This window comes from Lagenorhynchus albirostris, chromosome 3, assembly GCF_949774975.1.
Source record: "Lagenorhynchus albirostris chromosome 3, mLagAlb1.1, whole genome shotgun sequence".
NCBI lineage: Eukaryota > Metazoa > Chordata > Mammalia > Artiodactyla > Delphinidae > Lagenorhynchus > Lagenorhynchus albirostris.
Genome location: NC_083097.1, coordinates 78167725 through 78188075, shown reverse-complemented (window position 1 = coordinate 78188075; position 20351 = coordinate 78167725). Strand labels below are relative to the sequence as shown.

The 20351-nt window shown below is 38.8% G+C and overlaps 1 protein-coding gene across 1 annotated transcript in view; it reads right to left on the bottom strand.

Annotated features, from left to right (window-relative positions):
• LNPEP (leucyl and cystinyl aminopeptidase) overlaps window positions 1-19157 on the bottom strand; it is a 98459-nt gene extending 79302 nt beyond the window's left edge. The window contains exon 1 of the mRNA XM_060146168.1: window positions 19083-19157. Coding sequence (XP_060002151.1) covers window positions 19083-19101 — 19 coding nt within the window. The 5' untranslated portion in view covers window positions 19102-19157. The remainder of the gene's footprint in view (window positions 1-19082) is intronic.
• Window positions 19158-20351: the final 1194 nt, after the last annotated feature.

Genomic DNA, 20351 nt, shown 5'->3' with positions numbered 1-20351 from the left:
TACTAGTTGAATCCTGGTACAGTAAAACATGATCACTGAGATGAGAGAATCTGTATAATTACTAATATAGGCATTTTCTGGCTAAGTGATGAAACTTTACTAATTTTTAAACTTTGTTTTTGGATGCAAATATTTCTAACACATTTTACTACTTTCCCACCTTCTTACAAAGATTAGAGGTAACATATGGTCATCATTGGGAAACAATAACTGCACTGAAGCTTGTTGGGACATAGAACTCAGTGTGCTGGATGATAAGAGTACCAATATAGGAAGTGACACCCCTGTACCTCATAATTTGGCCAACTTGCTTAAAAATGCATTTCAATTAATAACAAAGCTTACAACAAATCATACTGCATAGGATTTTTTAAAAGTTATAATTTAGATTTATTCATTGAACCAAGTTTTGCTGCAGCTGTTAACTCCAGCTATTTTTCAGGGGATTAGAAGCTCAACTGAAGGTCAATTTTAATTATGATTCTCATAGCAGACAGTAAACATTTCCTAAAGAAAAACAGAAATCATTCAGTTTGAAGAACAGAGAGAGAATGATTGAGAAAAAATAAGCAGTGCCTCAAATACCGTTAGGAAATATCAAAAGAACTAAAAACACATATGTAATTGGAGTCCCAGAATTACAGGAAAAAAAATAAAATACTTGGGCAAAAATATTATCCAAAGAAACAATGGCCCAAAACTTTGTAAATATGGTGAAAGACACGAATTTACAGATTCAAGAAGTTCAATGAACATCAAAAAAAACTAAGTCCAAAGAAAACCAAGCCAAGACACAATCGAACTCCTAAGAATCAAAAGTAAAGAAAAACTTGAAAAAAAATAAAGCTGTCACTGTTTGCAGATGACATGATACTATACATAGAGAATCCTAAAGATGCTACAAGAAAACTACTAGAGCTAATCAATGAATTTGGTAAAGTAGCAGGATACAAAATTAATGCACAGAAATCTCTGGCATTCCTATACACAAATGATGAAAATCTGAAAGCGAAATCAGGAAAACACTCCCATTTACCATTGCAACAAAAAGAATAAAATATCTAGGAATAAACCTACCTAAGGAGACAAAAGACCTGTATGCAGAAAATTATAAGACACTGATGAAAGAAATTAAAGATGATACAAATAGAAGGAGAGATATACCATGTTCTTGGATTGGAAGAATCAACATTGTGAAAATGACTCTACTACTCAAAGCAATCTACAGATTCAATGCAATCCCTATCAACCTACCACTGGCATTTTTCACAGAACTAGAACAAAAAATTTCACAATTTGTATGGAAACACAAAAGACCCCGAATAGCCAAAGCAATCTTGAGAACAAAAAACGGAGCTGGAGGAATCAGGCTCCCTGACTTCAGACTATACTACAAATCTACAGTAATCAAGACAGTATGGTACTGGCACAAAAACAGAAAGATAGATCAATGGAACAGGACAGAAAGCCCAGAGATAAACCCACGCACATATGGTCACCTTATCTTTGATAAAGGTGGCAGGAATGTACAGTGGAGAAAGGACAGCCTCTTCAATAAGTGGTGCTGGGAAAACTGGACAGGTACATGTAAAAGTATGAGATTAGAACACTCCCTAACACCATACACAAAAATAAGCTCAAAATGGATTAAAGACCTAAATGTAAGGCCAGAAACTATCAAACTCTTAGAGGAAAACATAGGCAGAACATTCTATGACATAAATCACAGCAAGATCCTTTTTGACCCACCTCCTAGAGAAATGGAGATAAAAACAAAAATAAACAAATGGGACCTAATGAAAGTTCAAAGCTTTTGCACAGCAATGAAAACCATAAACAAGACCAAAAGACAACCCTCAGAATGGGAGAAAATATTTGCAAATGAAGCAACTGACAAAGGATTAATCTCCAAAATTTACAAGCAGCTCAGTGCAGCTCAATACCAAAAAAACAAACAACCCAATCCAAAAATGGGCAGAAGACCTAAATAGACATTTCTCCAAGAAGATATACAGACTGCCAACAAACACATGAAAGAATGCTCAACATCATTAATCATTAGAGAAATGCAAATCAAAACTACAATGAGATATCATCTCACACCAGTCAGAATGGCCATCATCAAAAAATCTAGAAACAATAAATGCTGGAGAGGGTGCGGAGAAAAGGGAACACTCTTGCACTGCTGGTGGGAATGTGAATTGGTACAGCCACTATGGAGAACAGTATGGCGGCTCCTTAAAAAACGACAAATAGAACTACCAATCCCACTACTGGGCATATACCCTGAGAAAACCATAATTCAAAAAGAGTCATGTACCAAAATGTTCATTGCAGCTCTATTTACAATAGCCAGGAGATGGAAACAACCTAAGTGTCCATCATCGGATGAATGGATAAAGAAGATGTGGCACATATATGCAATGGAATATTACTCAGCCATAAAAAGAAACGAAATTGAGCTATTTGTAATGAGGTGGATAGACCTAGAGTCTGTCATACAGAGTGAAGTAAGTCAGAAGGAGAAAAACAAATACCGTATGCTAACACATATATATGGAATTTAAGAAAAAAAAAAGTTGTGAAGAACCTAGGGGTAAGACAGGAATAAAGACACAGACCTACTAGAGAATGGACTTGAGGATATGGGGATGGGGAAGGGTAAGCTGTGACAAAGTGAGAGAGTGGCATGGACATATATACACTACCAAACGTAAAATAGAAAGCTAGTGGGAAGCAGCCGCATAGCACAGGGAGATCAGCTCGGTGCTTTGTGACCACCTAGAGGGGTGGGATAGGGAGGGTGGGAGGAAGGGAGATGCAAGAGGGAAGAGATATGGGAACATATGTATATGTATAACTGATTCACTTTGTTATAAAGCAGAAACTAACACACCATTGTAAAGCAATTATACTCCAATAAAGATGTAAAAAAAAAAAAGCAAAGGAAAACTTGAAACCAGCCAGGAAAAGAAAAGTGACATATTCCATATAGGATAACAATAATTCAAATACCATGGATTTCTTAACAAAAAACTATGGAGACCAGAAAATGATAGAGTCTTTAGTGTTTTTATATTTATGGAACTATTATATATGTTTGTACAATACATATGATACATATATATTACACAAATATATTTATATCTTTGCATAAACTAGTATCCAGAATACACAAAGAACTCTTACAACTCAAAATAGTGGGCAGAAGATTTGAACAGCCACTTCACAAAAGAAAATGAACTAATGGCCAAAAAAACACATGAAAACATGCTTAACATCAGTAGTCATCAGGGAAATGCCAACTAAAACCAAAGATACCATTACACACCCATTTGGACTGGCTAAAATTAAAAAGACTAATCATACCAAATTTTGGCAGGGATGTGAAGGATAAGCATTATCATACACTGCTGATGGAAACGTGAAGTGGTAAAACCATTTTGGAAAACAGTTGGCAGTTTCTTAAAAAGTTGAAACATACAGCTACTAGATGTCCCAACCAATCATATCCTAGGTATTTACCCAAGAGAAACAAAAACAAATGTCTACACAAAGACTGGTACTTGAATGATCAAAGGAGATTTATAATAACCCAAAACTGGAAACAAATGTCCATTAAGAGGTGAATGGATGAACAAATTATGATCTATCCATATAATGGAATACTACTCAGCAATAAAAAAAAGCAAAACAAAAAAGGGGGGAACTACTGATATTATTTGGATGAGTCTCAAAATAAAATAATTATGCTGAGTGAAAGAAGTCAGGCCAAAAACAATAGTGTATGATTCCATTTATGTAAAATCTATATAATTCCATTTACGTAAAATTCCAGAAAATGTAAGCTAATCTATAGTGAGAGAAAACAGATCAGTGGTTGCCTAGGAATGGGGAAAGAGGGAGGGATTTTATTTTCTTTGACTTTAAAAAATGTAACACCAAGAATCAGGAATATCCACCATTTCGGTACTCTGATTTTAATTATACAAAGACCAATCCGAGAGGCTTATTCATTTGAACAATTACTGCACATTCACATGCCACACTCCAGGCCTTTGTTCCACAATTATTTTTTGTCCACTAACCCAAAGGAACCATAAAAGGTCTTCTGTTAAAAAATATTCCTGACACTATAAACACGAACACAGTGAAGGGGTAATTCTCTATAATGTTAGTAAGTATACAAATATTTCAAGGTACTTTAAATAGATGGGTTAGGATGGGTGGGTATATCATATACTTTTACAGAAGTTTTACAGAAGTTTTAAGTTCAGTTGGCTTAACATACATGCACATGCCAGGATGTCCATGTCTGCATTTCATCACAGTTCACCATACGTCTTATTTGGGGGGTAGAGAAAGAGAAGATAGTTTTTTCCCCAATTTTATTGAGAAATAATTGACATACATCACTGTGTAAATTTAAGGTATACAGTATGATGGTTTGATTTACACATATTGTGAAATGATTACCACAATAGGTTTATTTAACATCCATCACCTCATATAGATATAATAAAAAAAAAATTTCTCCTCATGATGAGAACTCTGAGGATCTACTGTCTTAACAACTTTCCTATATATCACAAAGCAGTCTTAACTACAGTCATCATGTTGCACATTATATCCCTAGTACTTATTTACCTTATAACTGTAAGTTTGTACCTTTTGTCCACTTTCCTCCAACTTCCCCTCCCCCTACCCTGCACCTCTGGTAACCACAAATCTGATTTCTTTTCCTATGAGTTTGATGTGTGTTTGTGTGTGGGTTTTTTTTTTTTCTTGGATTCCATATATAAGTGAGATCATACAGTATATGTCTTTCCCTGACTTATTTCACTTAGCCTCTAAGTCCATTCATGTTGTTGCAAATTGTAGGATTTCCTCTTTTTATGGCTGAATAATATTCCACTGCATGTGTGTATATATACACACACATATATGTACACACACACACACACACACACACACAACTTCTTTATCCATTCATCCATAGATGAACATTTAGGTTGTTTCCATGTCTTGGCTACAGAAAATAATGCTGCTATGAACATGGGGGGCACAGATATTTTTTGAAGGGGAAGATAGTTTAAGTAGATCAATCCTAGTCATTCATGGTCCCAAAGAACCCACAGAAAAAAAGAGAGTTGATTCTAGCTCTCTTAAAGGTCTAAATCATTCTATGGTGGGACAGGCATGGGACAAAGGATTTTCTATCATTCTGGACTCAGTAGATCAGGACAAGTAGAGAAAAATAATTAAACTTAACCTTGTAGGACTTTAATTCATCAAAATTAAGATAAGTCTAAGAAATCACCAAAGGACTGAGAAGTTAAATGATATTTCCACATTATGTGTATGTTGGAAGGAGAGGGTTTTGGGAAAGAGGGGCAGCTTGTTGAAAACCCAAGTGCCCATCAACAGACAACTGGTTTAAGAAGATGTGGTGGATATATATATATATGGGTATATATATTACTCAGTCATAAAAAAGAATGAAATATTGCCACCTGTAGCAACATGAATGGATCTAAAGAAAATCATACTAGTGAAGTAAGTCAGACAAAGGCAAGTATTATATAATATCACTTACATGTGGAATCTAAAAAATAATACTAATGAATCTATTTACAAAACAGAAACAGGCTCACAGACATAGGAAACAAGTTTATGGTCACCAAAAGGGAAAAGGGGGTAGGGGGAGAGGGATAAATTAGGAATATGAGATTAACAGATATACACTACTATACATAAAATAGATTAATTACAAGGATTTACTGTATAGCACAGGGAACTATATTCAGTACCTTGTAATAACCTATAATGGAAAATAATCTGAAATATATATATATAAAACAAATTGAATCACTTTGCTGCACACCTGAAACTAACACAATATTGTAAATCAACTATACTTCAATAAATGGATAGGTCTGATAGGAACTAATAAATGTAAAATTATTGATCCAAATGGAACATCATGGCTTGGCAACCACCAAAAAATAACAATAAAGTTGTTTGGTTTTTTTTTTAATAATAAAAAAGAAGAAAACCCTTCAGGTATAAACAGAAAATAGATAAAAATCAATTATTTTTTAAAGCTAATTAAAAAATTTTAAATAATTCTGTGTCCTCCCTAGTTTAGAACCATCCAGGGATGAAATAAATGACTGTAGAATACTCAAATAACAAAGGCATCTGATGTGTGGTTTGTCAGATATGCCTGGCTAGAACATTTCCTTCTCCTGTGACCTAGGTCTGTCTTAAGAAACTTGCTGCCCAATTCCAACAGCCCCACTTTCTACCTGCTGCGGATTCCTAAGGTATTCCACCCTAGTCTCTATAAAAGACAGGTTTAACGTTTTGAGTAACAGTTCTCAAGATGTGGTATGGGTACCCCTGGGAATTTCTGATACTCTTTCAGTCGGTCTTCAAGGTCAAAACTATTTGCATAATCAGATGTTATGTGCTGTTTTCATGCCCATTCTCTCATGAGTGTACAGTGGAGTTTTCCATAGGCTACATGATGCTTTATATAACAGACTGAACACAGAAGCAAATGTGAAAATCCAGTTGTCTTCTGTTACGCCAGACATTAAAAACAATTGTAACAATATAAAATAATGTCTCTCACTAATATTTTTGTTTTGGAAATAGTTATTTTATTTAAAATGTTATTTATGTTAACATGTAAAAGGCTTTTTATTATTATTATGAAATATGTTAATAAACATTTAAAAAAATCTCTCAGTGTTCTAAGTATCCAGATATGGTAAGTATCTAGAGACATAACCCACACAAACAAAAGCTCTTAGGGGTCCACAATAATTTTTAAGAGTATATAAAAGGGGTCCTGAGACGAAAAAGTTTGAGAAGCGTTAACTGTGCCTTCAAAGATAAAGAAAAAAATTCCCAAACTCTCCAGAGATCTTGATTCAAGCATGGACGTCTCAGTATATTGTTAGAAAATGTATATAGAGTAAACACATAAAGTAAGGAAAGTAAATATAGAAGGTCTGAATCACTCTATAGTAGGGCCGGAAGGGACAAGGGATTTTGGATCATCCTGGATTCCTGGGTCCAGAAAAAACTACTTGAATTTAACCATATATGCTCCTTTGAGCATCCTCAGGCAGGAACGTGGACTTCAATAATTTGTCCCTATGAAAAATCACAACCTTCTTTACCTTCAGGTAAACAAAATTGTCCAAAACGAAGGCTGCCTGTTATGGACTGAATTGTTCCTCCCCCGCCCCCAGCTTCATATATTGAAGCACTAATCCCCATTGTGACTGTTTTGGGAGACAGGGCCTTTAAGGAAGTGATTAAGGTGAAATGAGGTCATAAGAGCAGGCTGACAGAACTGGTGTTCTGAGCAGAGGAAGAGACACCAGGGGCTCTCTATACACACAGAAGAAAGGCCATGTGAGGACACAGCAAGAAGGCAGCCATCTGCAAGCCAGGAAGAGGACTTTCACCAGAAGCCAACCATGCCGGCATCTTAATCTTGAACTCCTAACCTTCACACTGTAGGAAAACTTTTGTTAAGCTACCCAGTCTGTGGTACCCTGCCTATACTCTGTTTCCATGTAAGCACTCCATAAATATACTGAGTAAGAGGGGGAAAAGGAGAGTTTTTAAATGGGAAGGAGATGTTGAATAAATGTCTTTACAGTTCACACACCATTATTTATGTTACGTGGCCACTAAGCAGATGTTTAAGTGTTGTTCTTCTCAAAATGTCACCTATTTTTTACCTTTGATTAATATCAGGACAGAAACATCCACATTTTTTCCTACTGGTTAGTGTCAGGTCTAAAATTCATGCTTTCATATTTCAGTTCATACTATAATTAACTCATACCATTAGTTATTCTATTTTGTCAAGAGAGCCCTGCCTGTCAATGGCTTTACCTACCTGACAGCCATGACACAGCTTCACCTCCTTTACTATTTCCGTAAGGCCAGCTGAATGCTTATGCATAACCAATTCATGCCTCTTACCAATTGTGGGATATTAGGAAATTCCTTTCTAAAAGTCAAATCTAATTGGCTTGGGAATTGTTTTTGTGGCTCTCTAATGAAGGGCAAAATAGCCCAATGGCAGGTCAGCCAGAAGGCCCTACAGCACTGCAGGAAAAGAAATTGATTTAACTGTACCACTTTGGTCTCAAATGCACAGTAGCTCTCTAGCTATGAAAAAGGCACATAAGATGAAAGGACAAGGGAGGAAAATGTTGGGTCATTCTTTAATTTTGATTTTGAAAATGCTTCAGAGCAAGAGACACCCTCTCTCTAAGCATCATCTTCCCTCCCCTCAAACACAGGGACCATGTCTTATTTAGCACTATCTTGCCGGTACAAAGCACAGGGTCTGAAACACAGCAAGTGCTCAAAATGCATTTCAATGGAAACGGAAGCTGAATGAACATTGATAAGAATATTCAAAAAAAGCGCCTTGAAATTACTCTATTTGTTATAGAGATATTTATAGAAAAAGGAAGAGCACTGAAATTCAACTTTACTTGCAAAAAATAAAAGAAAAAAACCTCCAAATTAAAAGAGCACAGACAAAACAAAATTGCTATTTAAATGTTTTAGAGTTGTTTGATGTAATATTAGTCTTAGATAACATTTACTGAATATCCAATGTGTATGAAACACTGTATTATATGCCAACTCTAGTAGCAACCAAATACAAGAGAACTGTGTTTTTAATCTGTTAAATGTAACTGACAGTCCCTGGCTGAACAAGCATGCATGTTCTTTACACAGAATTCGAAATGTGGTTTTAACCACTGAGAACATGAATCCTAAACTAGTGGTACCTCTGCTTTCATAACATACTTTATCCTTCTTTGAGCATTCCTGGGAATAAATGTGGACTCCAGTAACTTATTCCTGTGGGAAAACACTATCTTCTTAACCCTGAGGTATCCCAGGGGCAATTATAGCCCAAGATGAGGAATACCTCTACTCGTTCCCATGCAATCCATCCATATAGCCACCAAACACTTGAAGGATTATTTCTTACATCCTTTACCTTGATGTTTGATCAAAATCACTACCTTGTATGTTTCAGAAGTTCAAAATGTTATCTTTGTGAGGAAAACAAACAAAATCCAGATCCAGAGCCTCCTGGCAGGGTGGAAGTAAGGAGGTAAACTGCCATAATTCATAAGAGAGTCTTAGAGCCAAAAGCTGCTGCCAAGTTACATTTATTCAGCAAAAATAATAATAAAATAAGGGTGTCACTGTCACTAGCAGAAATACAAATTCACTAGTAAAACTAGCTTCTTAGTAAGCTTCCTGTGAGGAAACATAACAAAATAGGTATGAATTTAAATACACATTATATTATAGACATGTTTGTTTGCATTCGTGACGCTATTTGTAGGCCTTGTTACCAGTAAACGAAGTATGTTTATTCTATATCCTCATGTTAACACTACCCCTTCTGGTCTTTAATTCATCACCATTTCAACCCCACCTAACAGACAAAATATATATAATACCTAAGACTGAAATAATTTCTACTTGTACAAATAATGAGATGTTGCATATTACATTTGCTTGAAGGAACAGGAAAAACACACCTAAGCCAGAATTAAATTGGATGTAGAAATGAGTAGTTCCTCTAGTTTGGCAACACTTCCCTAAAGTGTTACAAATGCATAATAATGGTTAATAAATATAAAATGGAAAGAATCCTCCCTTATACTAGCCTCAAGCCTTTAGTAAACAAGATACAAGAAATACCATTTCAAAATCTCACCATGGCTGGAATATGTCAAACTATCATGTACCTTAAACTTCAGTGAATATCAGAAAAAATTTTGAGTTTCTGTGCATATTTTAGTTTTTTAACTAAAGATATTAAAACATCTCGGTAATATCCTTAAAGAAGAATCACAGAGCTAGTGAGTGAGGAGTTAGGATTTGAATGCAGCAGTCTGACCTGCCCTTCACTATTATGCTACACTATGCAGTAGTCTTATGAAATGAGGTAGATTCATGGACAGATCTCCAAAATGAAGAAATAAAAGTACTGATTGACATATATACACTAATATGTATAAAATAGATAACAGATAAGAACCTGCTATATAAAAAATTAAATTAAAAAAAAAAGAAATAAAAGTACAAAACCAAATGTACCCAAGGAGAATGGTGTGGGATGGGACCTGTCCTTCTCAAAGTCTGATAGTCTTTGAAGAGAGTATACTGATTTGTGCATCCGTATACCTTTAAAAAAAATTAATTCTACTGGAATATAAGCTCCTCAAGGGCAGAGACCATTCTTCATTCATATTGTACTTCAGCTTTAAGAATAAAGCTTGGACTAAGTTAGCATACAGTGAAGGTATTTATTTGAGGGAGTATCTTTTAAAAAAGAGTTAAGTGGGGATGTGTCAAAGACAAATTAAAAAAAAAATCTGTTAACTGAGCTAGTTTAAAATGGTATGCAAGAAAATTTGTATTAAAACATTCACAGTATGCTTCTTCTCTGACCCCCACTCCTGACTCCCCAATGCAGAAGAATGCAGCAAGGAGACATGGAAAACTAATTTTGGTCTGTTATACTTTTAATCTTGGTGATAAAAATAAGAGGTGAAGAAAAATTATTAGCATGATGTAAACAGGAAGAAATTCAAAATGAAAAAAAAGGGAAAACAACAACAACAAAAAGAAAATAATTAAGTAGATTTGAACCCCAGCACTACCTGGTTTCAGTGAAAAAGAATTAAGCCCAAAGCACTCATCTACAAAATTTTTTGTACTATATATTTCTGCATTTATTTTCTCTGGTTGTTATCCACAGTGGAATTAATACAGAACAAAGAGAAAATATAAAATTTACAATAATGTACAAGGTTCTAACAATAACCATTTAATTCTACTGAATAGCACTCAAAAACAGTGTCAATTCCACAGAGGAAATAATCTAGTTAAACAATTCTGGCTAGAAGACACCAAAAAGCATCAAGTTAACAGTGCAACAGTGCAATAGTACATGGACTAAAAATAGACCAGTTCAGAATACTGAGAGCATTTAGTTCCTTTATCCTTATATTTATTATTATGACAATGATCAGAATTCACATAAAGATATGCCATTTTAGTCACTTAAAAGTTAGCTAATATCCTTGTGGGGAAAATAAAATTATTTTAGCTTAATTTTCAATTTTCTTTTCCTTTTCTAGGCTAATTATTTTATCCTAATGTTTATATTTATATCAAATATGTCCTCCAGTCAAACTTATAATCTTTATCTTACAAAATATTTCTAAAAATTTTTCCTCATAACATAGGTCCCACAGTCCTTGACAATCCTCAGGGCACCTCTTAGAAAGATTTAGCTATAAAAAGTAGTTGAAAATGTCATTGATGACTAAATATTTATGCTCATTAATCTCTCGGGCAAAGCTACATACCTTTGTAAAATCTAAAGCTAAAAAGTTTATCTTTAATTCCATCAACTACCTGGATATTGTTTCAAAAAAATCTTAACTGCAACCGCAAAAAAAAAAAAAAAAAAAAAAAAATTTTCTGGGGCTTCCCTGGTGGCGCAGTGGTTGAGTCTGCCTGCCAATGCAGGGGACACGGGTTCGTGCCGCGGTCCAGGAGGATCCCACATGCCGTGGAGCGGCTGGGCCCGTGAGCCATGGCCGCTGAGCCTGCGCGTCCGGAGCCTGTGCTCCGCAACGGGAGAGGCAACAACAGTGAGAAGCCCGGGTACCGCAAAAAAAAAAAAAAAAAAAAATCTTAACTGCATAATTCCTTAGTTAACATGAAAAACGGCATTCAGCATAATAAATTATGAGTTTTATTATGAGTGTTTATTATGAGTGATTTAACAGAGAGTGCATATCACTGCATGAGATCTGCAGAAGTTTCTAAGAACTCTTCAATATACAGAATGCTTATGAGTTAGATAATACTTCAGTTGGTGAATAAATTTGCTAAACTTGATCTCAGATGGATTTGAACAAATAATTATTTTATTAATAATTCTGAAATATTTCTCCATCAGAATGATAAAACACAAAGTAAATGATAGTACCAAATCTATAGCAAATACTGTCCATATACAACTTACTGAGAGTCAGTTTGATTATCATGAACCTATTTTTTTTAAAATAGTGATTATCCATAAGTCTGGGATTGTAACCACATTTTTTTTACCAATAGCTATTGTCACTTGATTATTTGCCAAGAAAAGCTTCTATGTATGAATTCTTCAAGTCTTTATCTCAAAAGCATTTCCCAAATTGGCAATTAATTACAACAGAACTATGTACCCAACTGCAATGAACAACTGCACTCTAGGCTAGCCACACTTTAGTGAACGTGAGTTTATTTCTATCCAACTCAGCACACTATCATTTTTATCTAATCTCCAAGCCGGACTAGACCCTCCTTCCTACATTGCATTATTTTTCTGTGTGCTTCCTCCAAATGGAAAATTACTAAGCATCTCGGTAGCTTGTATGGATGCAGATGGAAGTGAGGCTGCTGTTTTAAACAGCAATGCATTTCTTATTCCCACAAACACCCAACACTCTACCCTCAGTTTGAGCTGTTTTCCTAATCTAGGTGTCCAATCTAGATACTGAAAGGACAATGTCAGTGCCCCAAAAGGTTTAGGGACTAAACATTTAGTTTAAAGAGCGGAGAAACTACTGCTAAAAGTATAAGGGGAAACCAGCCCAAACTTACAGGCACGATCTTAATATATCTAGGACATGCTAGTTCCTCCCACCAAGCCCCAAGGGGCTTACTTAGCCATTGAGGCCCTTTTGACAATTATGGGACAAGAAGAAACTAGACAAATATTATACTACTTCTGTCTTCAAATCACACTACTAACACCAACTTAAAGAAAGATCTTTTAAACATTTAGCCCTCCTTAATCACTCCCACTAAACTCCATTTTTCCTCTAAACAAAACTCTGGAATGGTGTAATGTTATTGAGGTGATGAATATTCTAACAACTGTTTTAAATCTTATAAAATAACAATTTCAGCTGTGACCCAAAGCCTCCTTAACCACTGGAAAGTTCCTCTATGACACCAAATGACACCTGAGGCAGTTGTCTGGGAAACACTACCACACAGTCCTGGTCATCATTTGCTGTGAGATCCAGGAAGGAAAGGAGCACATCCAACCCACAGAGGTACCAGTTCTCTCAATGCACTTCCCATTCTCCTGTTCTCTCAGCTTATGAAGCTCTCCCTGTAGAACATCAGAAAACCTCCTTAAACACCCTTCTTCCCAGATCTCTGGCTTGGCCTCCCCCAATAGCACCAGAGGTCTGGAGAAGACTCTGGACCATCCAATCCCCCAATCTATAGAAGTCCAGATAATTGGCTGGAGTTTTGTTTTGTTGACTTCATTCTTTAACTAAGTGGGAGGAATTCCCAGGAGGACCTTCATTAAGGAAAAGAGCTTCAACGGGTCTTCTACATTTGAACTTGATTCTCCACTGTTTTTTCAAACGCCCTTGGAAGCCTAAATTTTCTTTATTTGGAAAATGAACTGATTTCTAGTTTACATGCAAGGCTGGAATTTTTAAAAAACTGGTTCACTGTTCAACCATAAGCATCAGTAGAAAGGTGAAACAAAACCAGGCAATAAAGAACAGTGACTGCCACCACGATGGTCCCACAAGGTCAACAGCTCAACAGTACTCTGTATTTTTTTTTTTCTTGAAATCTGAAACATTCAGGAAAGTGAACAGTACTAACTTACAAGTAACTATGACTTTTCTGACTAGGAAAGAGAAGCACACAGTATGATTAAACTCATGGCAAATGTTTTCTATCTCCTTCTAGGGCCTCCAAATGCCAGTCTTAACTCATTCATCCCCTCACCCCTCCATTCCTTTTGTCCAACCAGACCCACCTACTTCCCCTTTCCAACCCTGACTCTTATCTTTCAACCTCACACAACAGTGTCCTACTCTCCAAAAGAGACTCATTTCCAAGCCAAAGACTTGCAAGGCTCAATGTATGACCATTTTGAAAATCTCTGCCTATCAGCTTCCTCCTTACCTTAAATCTCTACATAGCTCTCACCTTCATCACTAATTCTCTTAAGTCCCAGTTTTCCCCAAAGATCTTTGGATTCAGAGTCCTACAGGCACTCCCAGGATAATCACAAATGGGTTACAACAATGAGTCAGGTTACAGGGGAATCCTGACCGCTCTTTCATAGACACAGGGACTCTTACTGTCACACTTACTGCACAGAAACACCAGGGCAATGAGCAGCCTTCTCTACAAAGACCACTGGATAAAAAAGGAGCTGTACCTACCACCAAGGGCTCCAAAATTTCCCTCATTCCCATTTCTAGTTTCCAGTGAACACTCTTAAAAGGTACATACCTAGGAATTCAAATTAAAAAAAAAACAACAAAAACCTGTTTCTCAGCTTGCTCCAATGATATTAGGGAAAAGTGTAGTGGTATTAGCTCCAACTCCAACCTCCTACAGTTTTTAAGACATGTGGTAGCTAATTAACAGAACATGGCTGCACTGTCCTCCTCACCTCAAGGGCCAAGAACCACAGGCCTGATTTAGCTCCATCCCAACTTCTGGGGTAACTCCGGCTAAACTCCTCTATATCTCAATCTCCTAACATTTTCACAGAGAGAGTCAAAACGAGGCTGTTTTCTAACAGGAGTGTTACACTTAATCAGTAGAAATGTAAACTTATTGTTGACAGATGTTATATGAACAGGTTATAAAGACAATCCTGTACATTTATTTCATAATTAGAAATCTTCTATATTTTCTTCTTCTGTATTCTATTATTTTTATATTCTTCTATATTCTATTATTTTCATATTAGCATGAAAATAAAACTAGATTATTCCATTTCATTTCTCTTATTGAGGTTAGCATTAACTGATAGCAGGTTTGTGGGGCTTTTTGTAACTGTGCCTAGCAGAAAATCTACTTGTAAACAGGTATTTCAAAAATGGTATCTGAATTACTGAGGAGAAAATCAACCCTTGCTTATTTTCTATATGATAATTTCCTTATAACCAATCTTTATGGTTCTATCTCTTTCAAGCTGAGTTCTCAAGAATCATTTACAGATAAATGATAATCACTGGTTTTAACTGTTTCTAAAATATGCTGTCTATTTATCTTGTCTCAAGATACTTTTTTGGGGAAGTTGTTATGTAAAGTGAAGAACTTTTCCACCTCTGCTTTCCAGTTAAAAACTGGATTGGTTTCTAGTTACAGCCTCAACCTTATGCTATTAAATGATGTTAACATTCAAATCCAGTACACTCCTATTTCCCTTAACTGAAATAAATATTTAAGACGAAGGATAAAAGCAGAATTTAACTTATATCCCATCATATAGAGGAACTATTATCTTCCATTTTTAAGGTTTTTTTCTCAATGTGGTAAGTTATCACAGAACAAAAGAAAACTGTATATGAACAGAATGTGGTAAGCTCACATTTTTGACAGTTGCTAAAAAAATTTAAAACAAATAAATACCTATAGGATAAATGTTATTTGTAAGATTAAAAAGGTGAAATCACAATTTTATACTGCCTTACAATCCATGAATATCTAATTAGTTGTCCAGACTTCCCATTTTGGAAGTTGGGAAATACTTGCACTTGGATGCCAATCTGAAAACAAAAAAAAATAGTTTTATAAGACAGGAAAGTCCCCCTTGTTTGATTATGCACCAGGCTGTAGTACTAAAGTGATTACTGGGGGCTTTGGGGGAAAAAAACTGTTTAAATTATGTTTTCAGTGCTGGAGCTTCAAAATGTCATCCTTTTCCACCCTCTGAAGATTTACTTTGGGCCATACCACAAACTAGAAAGCATTTAAAGATACACACACACATATACACATAAATATATACATATGGAATTTGCTTATCTAGTAAACTTCTCAAAAGCTCCCTTCTGGTGAATACTTCTAGTATGCTCAAAATGAAGTGCAGATTCCTAGACCCAACCTCAGACCTCCTCAATCAGACTCTGAGGGTGAGCTCTGTATTTCCATTCCTTAACATAAATTTAAATTATTCTAAAATACCCCAACCCTGCATGCAAATGAGAACAAATAAAACTAGGCGGTCATCAAATAATTACTTGCCCTAATCTAGTACATCTATCAAAAGACCTCTAGAGTTGCTATCTATTTTTTGTTTGGTTTTTGGTAATATATCAATCACTGCTCCCTAACAGTTTCACTTCTACCTGCCTAACAGAACATAATAGTTACTACCAAACCAATCTTGAGTACTAGTCCAGCACATTTCTCTCCCCATAAAAAAAGCACCAAAGATCCAAAGCCAGACTGGATATCTAGTCTTCAGCATAATAGTCACGAGTCCCCACCAAGGGCAAGACCAAAAATATCTCCTGAGCCAAATGGAAATTCTTGGCAATAAGGTGCCTCCTAGTAAGCCCTTTCTGGAGATGTGCATATTAAATGGATTACAGCAGTGTGTTACCTCGACAGGTTAACATAGGACAGTCATCAAATAAATCCATTATCAGCAGGCAGAGAGCAGGGTCCAAGAAAAATGAGCCATACCTGAAGCAACTTTTGACAGAAAACACGGAAAGTAGAAAAAGCCTTACTGGAACAGATGAGTACTGAAAACCAAATTAGCAAAACAAACTGAATTTGCCTCCTTTACAAATTTACCTTTTCAGGCGGTGAAATCATTGACAAGATTTTAACTGAAAGATACGTGGGTCCCAAATTACTGAAACTTTTTTGTTAAGCTCTCACACCTCTCTCCATATACAGGGATATATGAGAAAATGTAAGTGGTAACTATTTTATTGAAAGAGAATAAATGTGTAACAAAAGCCCACACCAAACTTGATAAACCCTGCAATAATAAATTCTATGGGTAATGGAATACTCTGCACCAGAACACCCAGACCTATGGGAGAATTAGATGTACCTATTCTTTGTACTCAAAAGGATTAAGTACAAAGATAAACATACTTTACACTATACCCTGTCCTGTTTGAAGACACTAGAAAATTCCACAGTTATTCTTCAAAAGTTCTGAAATAAATAATGAGTCCACCTTAAACGTGAAAAGCGCCTCAAATTGCTAGGACCTAATTTCTTGTTGACTTTAGTTGTTGTAGTTTCTATTCTCCTTGTTAAAGGACGCTAGATAATGAGTGATTAATACATTAACTAAAATGATGCATTGCTAAACTGTCTCCAGCACAGACTCTCAAAAATCTGGAAGATAGACAGGAAAGGATTAGAAATCCAATTTCCTACATGAAAGTTGAAGCATTGCTTCTTTTTTGTTCTCCTCTCTGGGGCTTTTCCACTGCCCTCCCAAATGTGACAATTTGCAAATATTCACATCTAGAGGAGCATATGCAAAAACTATTCTAAGACGGGAGAAAACACCCCAATTTTAAGACTTGAGAATGTACTTTAATTCTGTAGGCACAGGTTCACCAAATCAGCTAGCAAAAATCTTGACCAACTGGGTGACTCAGCCTTGCTGTGAGGTTTTTTTTTTTTAATTTATTGGAAACTTCTCCTTTAAAACCCCACAAACATGGAATCTCCAAGCTTTATACCTAGAACAAAGAAAAAGCCTTGGAATACTCATTGGAAGGGATTTAAGGATTTGTATTAAACATATTCTATACCAAAGTACTAGATGGTCTCTAAGCTTCCTTTCAGCTCAAATCTTCCTTATTTTTCTTAGTAACTTTACCAGACTATCCTTAGAGCCTTAGTAATTACAAATAGAACCTGAATGAGAAAGAAAATTCAGAATTAAAGTTGTCATCATTAAGCCTAATTAAATAGGCAGGAAGATGGCAGTAGAATAAAGCATTCTGAATTAGGGACAGGGAGAATTACGAGTAGTTCGCAGTCCCATGAATGAAACACCGCATACAACAAAGTCTGGCTAGGGTTTAGGACATACTGGACAACGTTTCTGTCTCCTGGGTGGCAAAAGACCCACCCAAACAGGGATAGATTTTGTCTTCCATTAACGCGACAAACTACTGATATCTATCCTAAGTAACCAACCACCCGCAGGAAAACACATGTCAACTAGAAAGATGACTCTCATTTTAGTGTGAATTCTCCCTTACTGGCAGTTTTCCTACTTTCTATCCCAAAAGGGAATCCATATACTCAACGCCGCAAACTGTAAGACATCTCACCCCAACACTGTGACTCTGGCACTTCTGGTCCAAACAAAAGCCATCGTTTTAAGTAGGGTGGGATTTGTTCGCTCCATTCAGTAAAGGGCTGTGGCTGTTAGCAGAACATCCTGCAGGCTCCTGCTTTGACACTTGCCTCAAGTCACACTGTGCAATCACCGTGACGGACCCTTGATATTTAATGAGTCTTCGACTGAAAAACTGACATTCTCGGCAGCCAGGGAAACGAGGCTTGAACGCCCTGCGGAGTGCGTCCGAAACAGACGGGAGGGTGGCAATGCCGGCAGGAACCTCCTCGGCACTCAGCAGGGGTGATCAAGTCTTTCCACAAGTTTCTCTTCCTTCCACAAAATTAACCTGCCAAGCCCCCACCCCGTCCTATTAGGAAAAGTCACACCAGCAACTCGCTGAAGGACGGGGGGGACAGCTCCCAGCGCGCCACAGAAGTTGGGTTTGGTCGTGGTTTAACCCTTCCTGCCCCAGAGCCATGTCCGACACCCCCTTCACCCGGGGCAAACCCAGGCTGCCAACTTTCCCGCTGCCCCCTCCTCTGCGCACAGCAGCCCAAACTTTGCTGTTCGTCCACCTGGGCGCGCCGCGGAGCTTGGGGTCTGGCCGCACCCGACACCGCCCCCACCCGGGGCAGGCGGTGGCGCTGACCTTCACGCCAGCCCCCTGCCAGCGACCGCTGCCGCCCGCCCCCTCCCCCGAGCCTCGAACTGCCTCCCGCGGTCCCCTTCCACCGCCCCCAAACGCTCGCGGGAAAACCGCGGCGGGGGCGACTGCAGCTCGACCTCGCGTGTCACGACTGCCCACGACCCTCTGGGCCCCAGAGAGCACCGGTCCCGGCCCTGGCTCCTCTGGCCGCCCACTCACCATCCGTGAAGGGATCCATTTTCCCCCCGCCGCGGCTCCTTTCAGCCGGAGAGCCCAAGCTTCCTACTCCAAGAGCTGAAGCGGCCCTGCCGACTGAGCATGCCCAGCGCGGCGCCGAGGGCTGCCGGGGAGGTGCCGCGAGGGGCGGCGCCGCTCCGCCCACTCTGAGATCCGCCGCTCCGGGTTTTCGCTACAGCTGCAGAAAGAGCGAGGGAAACTAGATGAAAAAGCACCACACAGGCCTTGGCTGACTCCTGGGAGAGGAGCGGGAGGAGCGGGTTAGATCTGGGGGCGGGTCCATGGGCGTGGCCGGAGCAAGCCTCGCCCCTGGCAGAAAGGCCGGTGGCTCTGTCTCGTCCAGTGCTCAGAACAGCGGTCAGTCATCAAGCAAATGTGATGGCCAGTTGCGTCCGGCCGGGCCGGGCCCTAGACGCCAGGAACCCGGCACCGAGCCGGTAAAACACGGTCATTGCCCCGTGGAGCAGACATTCCAGAGACAGACAATAAACTAACACAAGACACACGAGGCTGAAATAAATGCCCCGTTGAGCATTAAATTAGGGTGATGTGATGGAGAACGAGTGGGTCGCTAATTCGGATGTCTTGGTGAGGAGAAGCCTGGCTGGGAGGTGCCACTGTAGCCGAGATCTGAAGGCAGAGTAGGAGGCTGCGGGCAAAGGTCGCTCCCCTGACAGCGAAGCTTCGCTTTCCCTGGGGAGTCCGACTCCGGGAAGCTCACTCCGCCAAGGCTCGAGGGAGCACACACTGTGGTTCGTGTCTGTAGGGCTGTGCGCTCACTGCACAGTGGTCCCAAGCGTTCGGTGGCCTGGAGACTGAAGGGAGGCGGGGACCCCAGCGGAGCAGAGAGCACCCGGGGTCCTGTCCTCGGGCTAGCGGTTCGGGGCGCGGCCTCTACGTGCAGGCGGATCACAAAATCCGGCACTGGATCCGCCGGGGCCGCGGGCGCCGCAGGATGTGGGCAGAAGGCAGCCCAGCCGAGCCTTAAATCAACACCTGCGGCTCCCCGGGGTGCAGCCGCTGCGGCCCGCGGCCAGGCCAGGCAGAGCTAGGCCGGAGAAGCGGAAACTCTCTTGGTCGCCCCCGCCGCACAGCACTCGCGCTCTAGCCTCCAGACCCCAGCCCCAATTGTTTACAGTGGCAAACCCAGGCAGGCACAGCGAACCTTCGGGATGAAATAACCAGGGGCCCCGTGAGTCCCGGGAGGCTCGGCGGGGCGCTGCTTCTTCATCCCTTGCTCAGCGTGCGCAT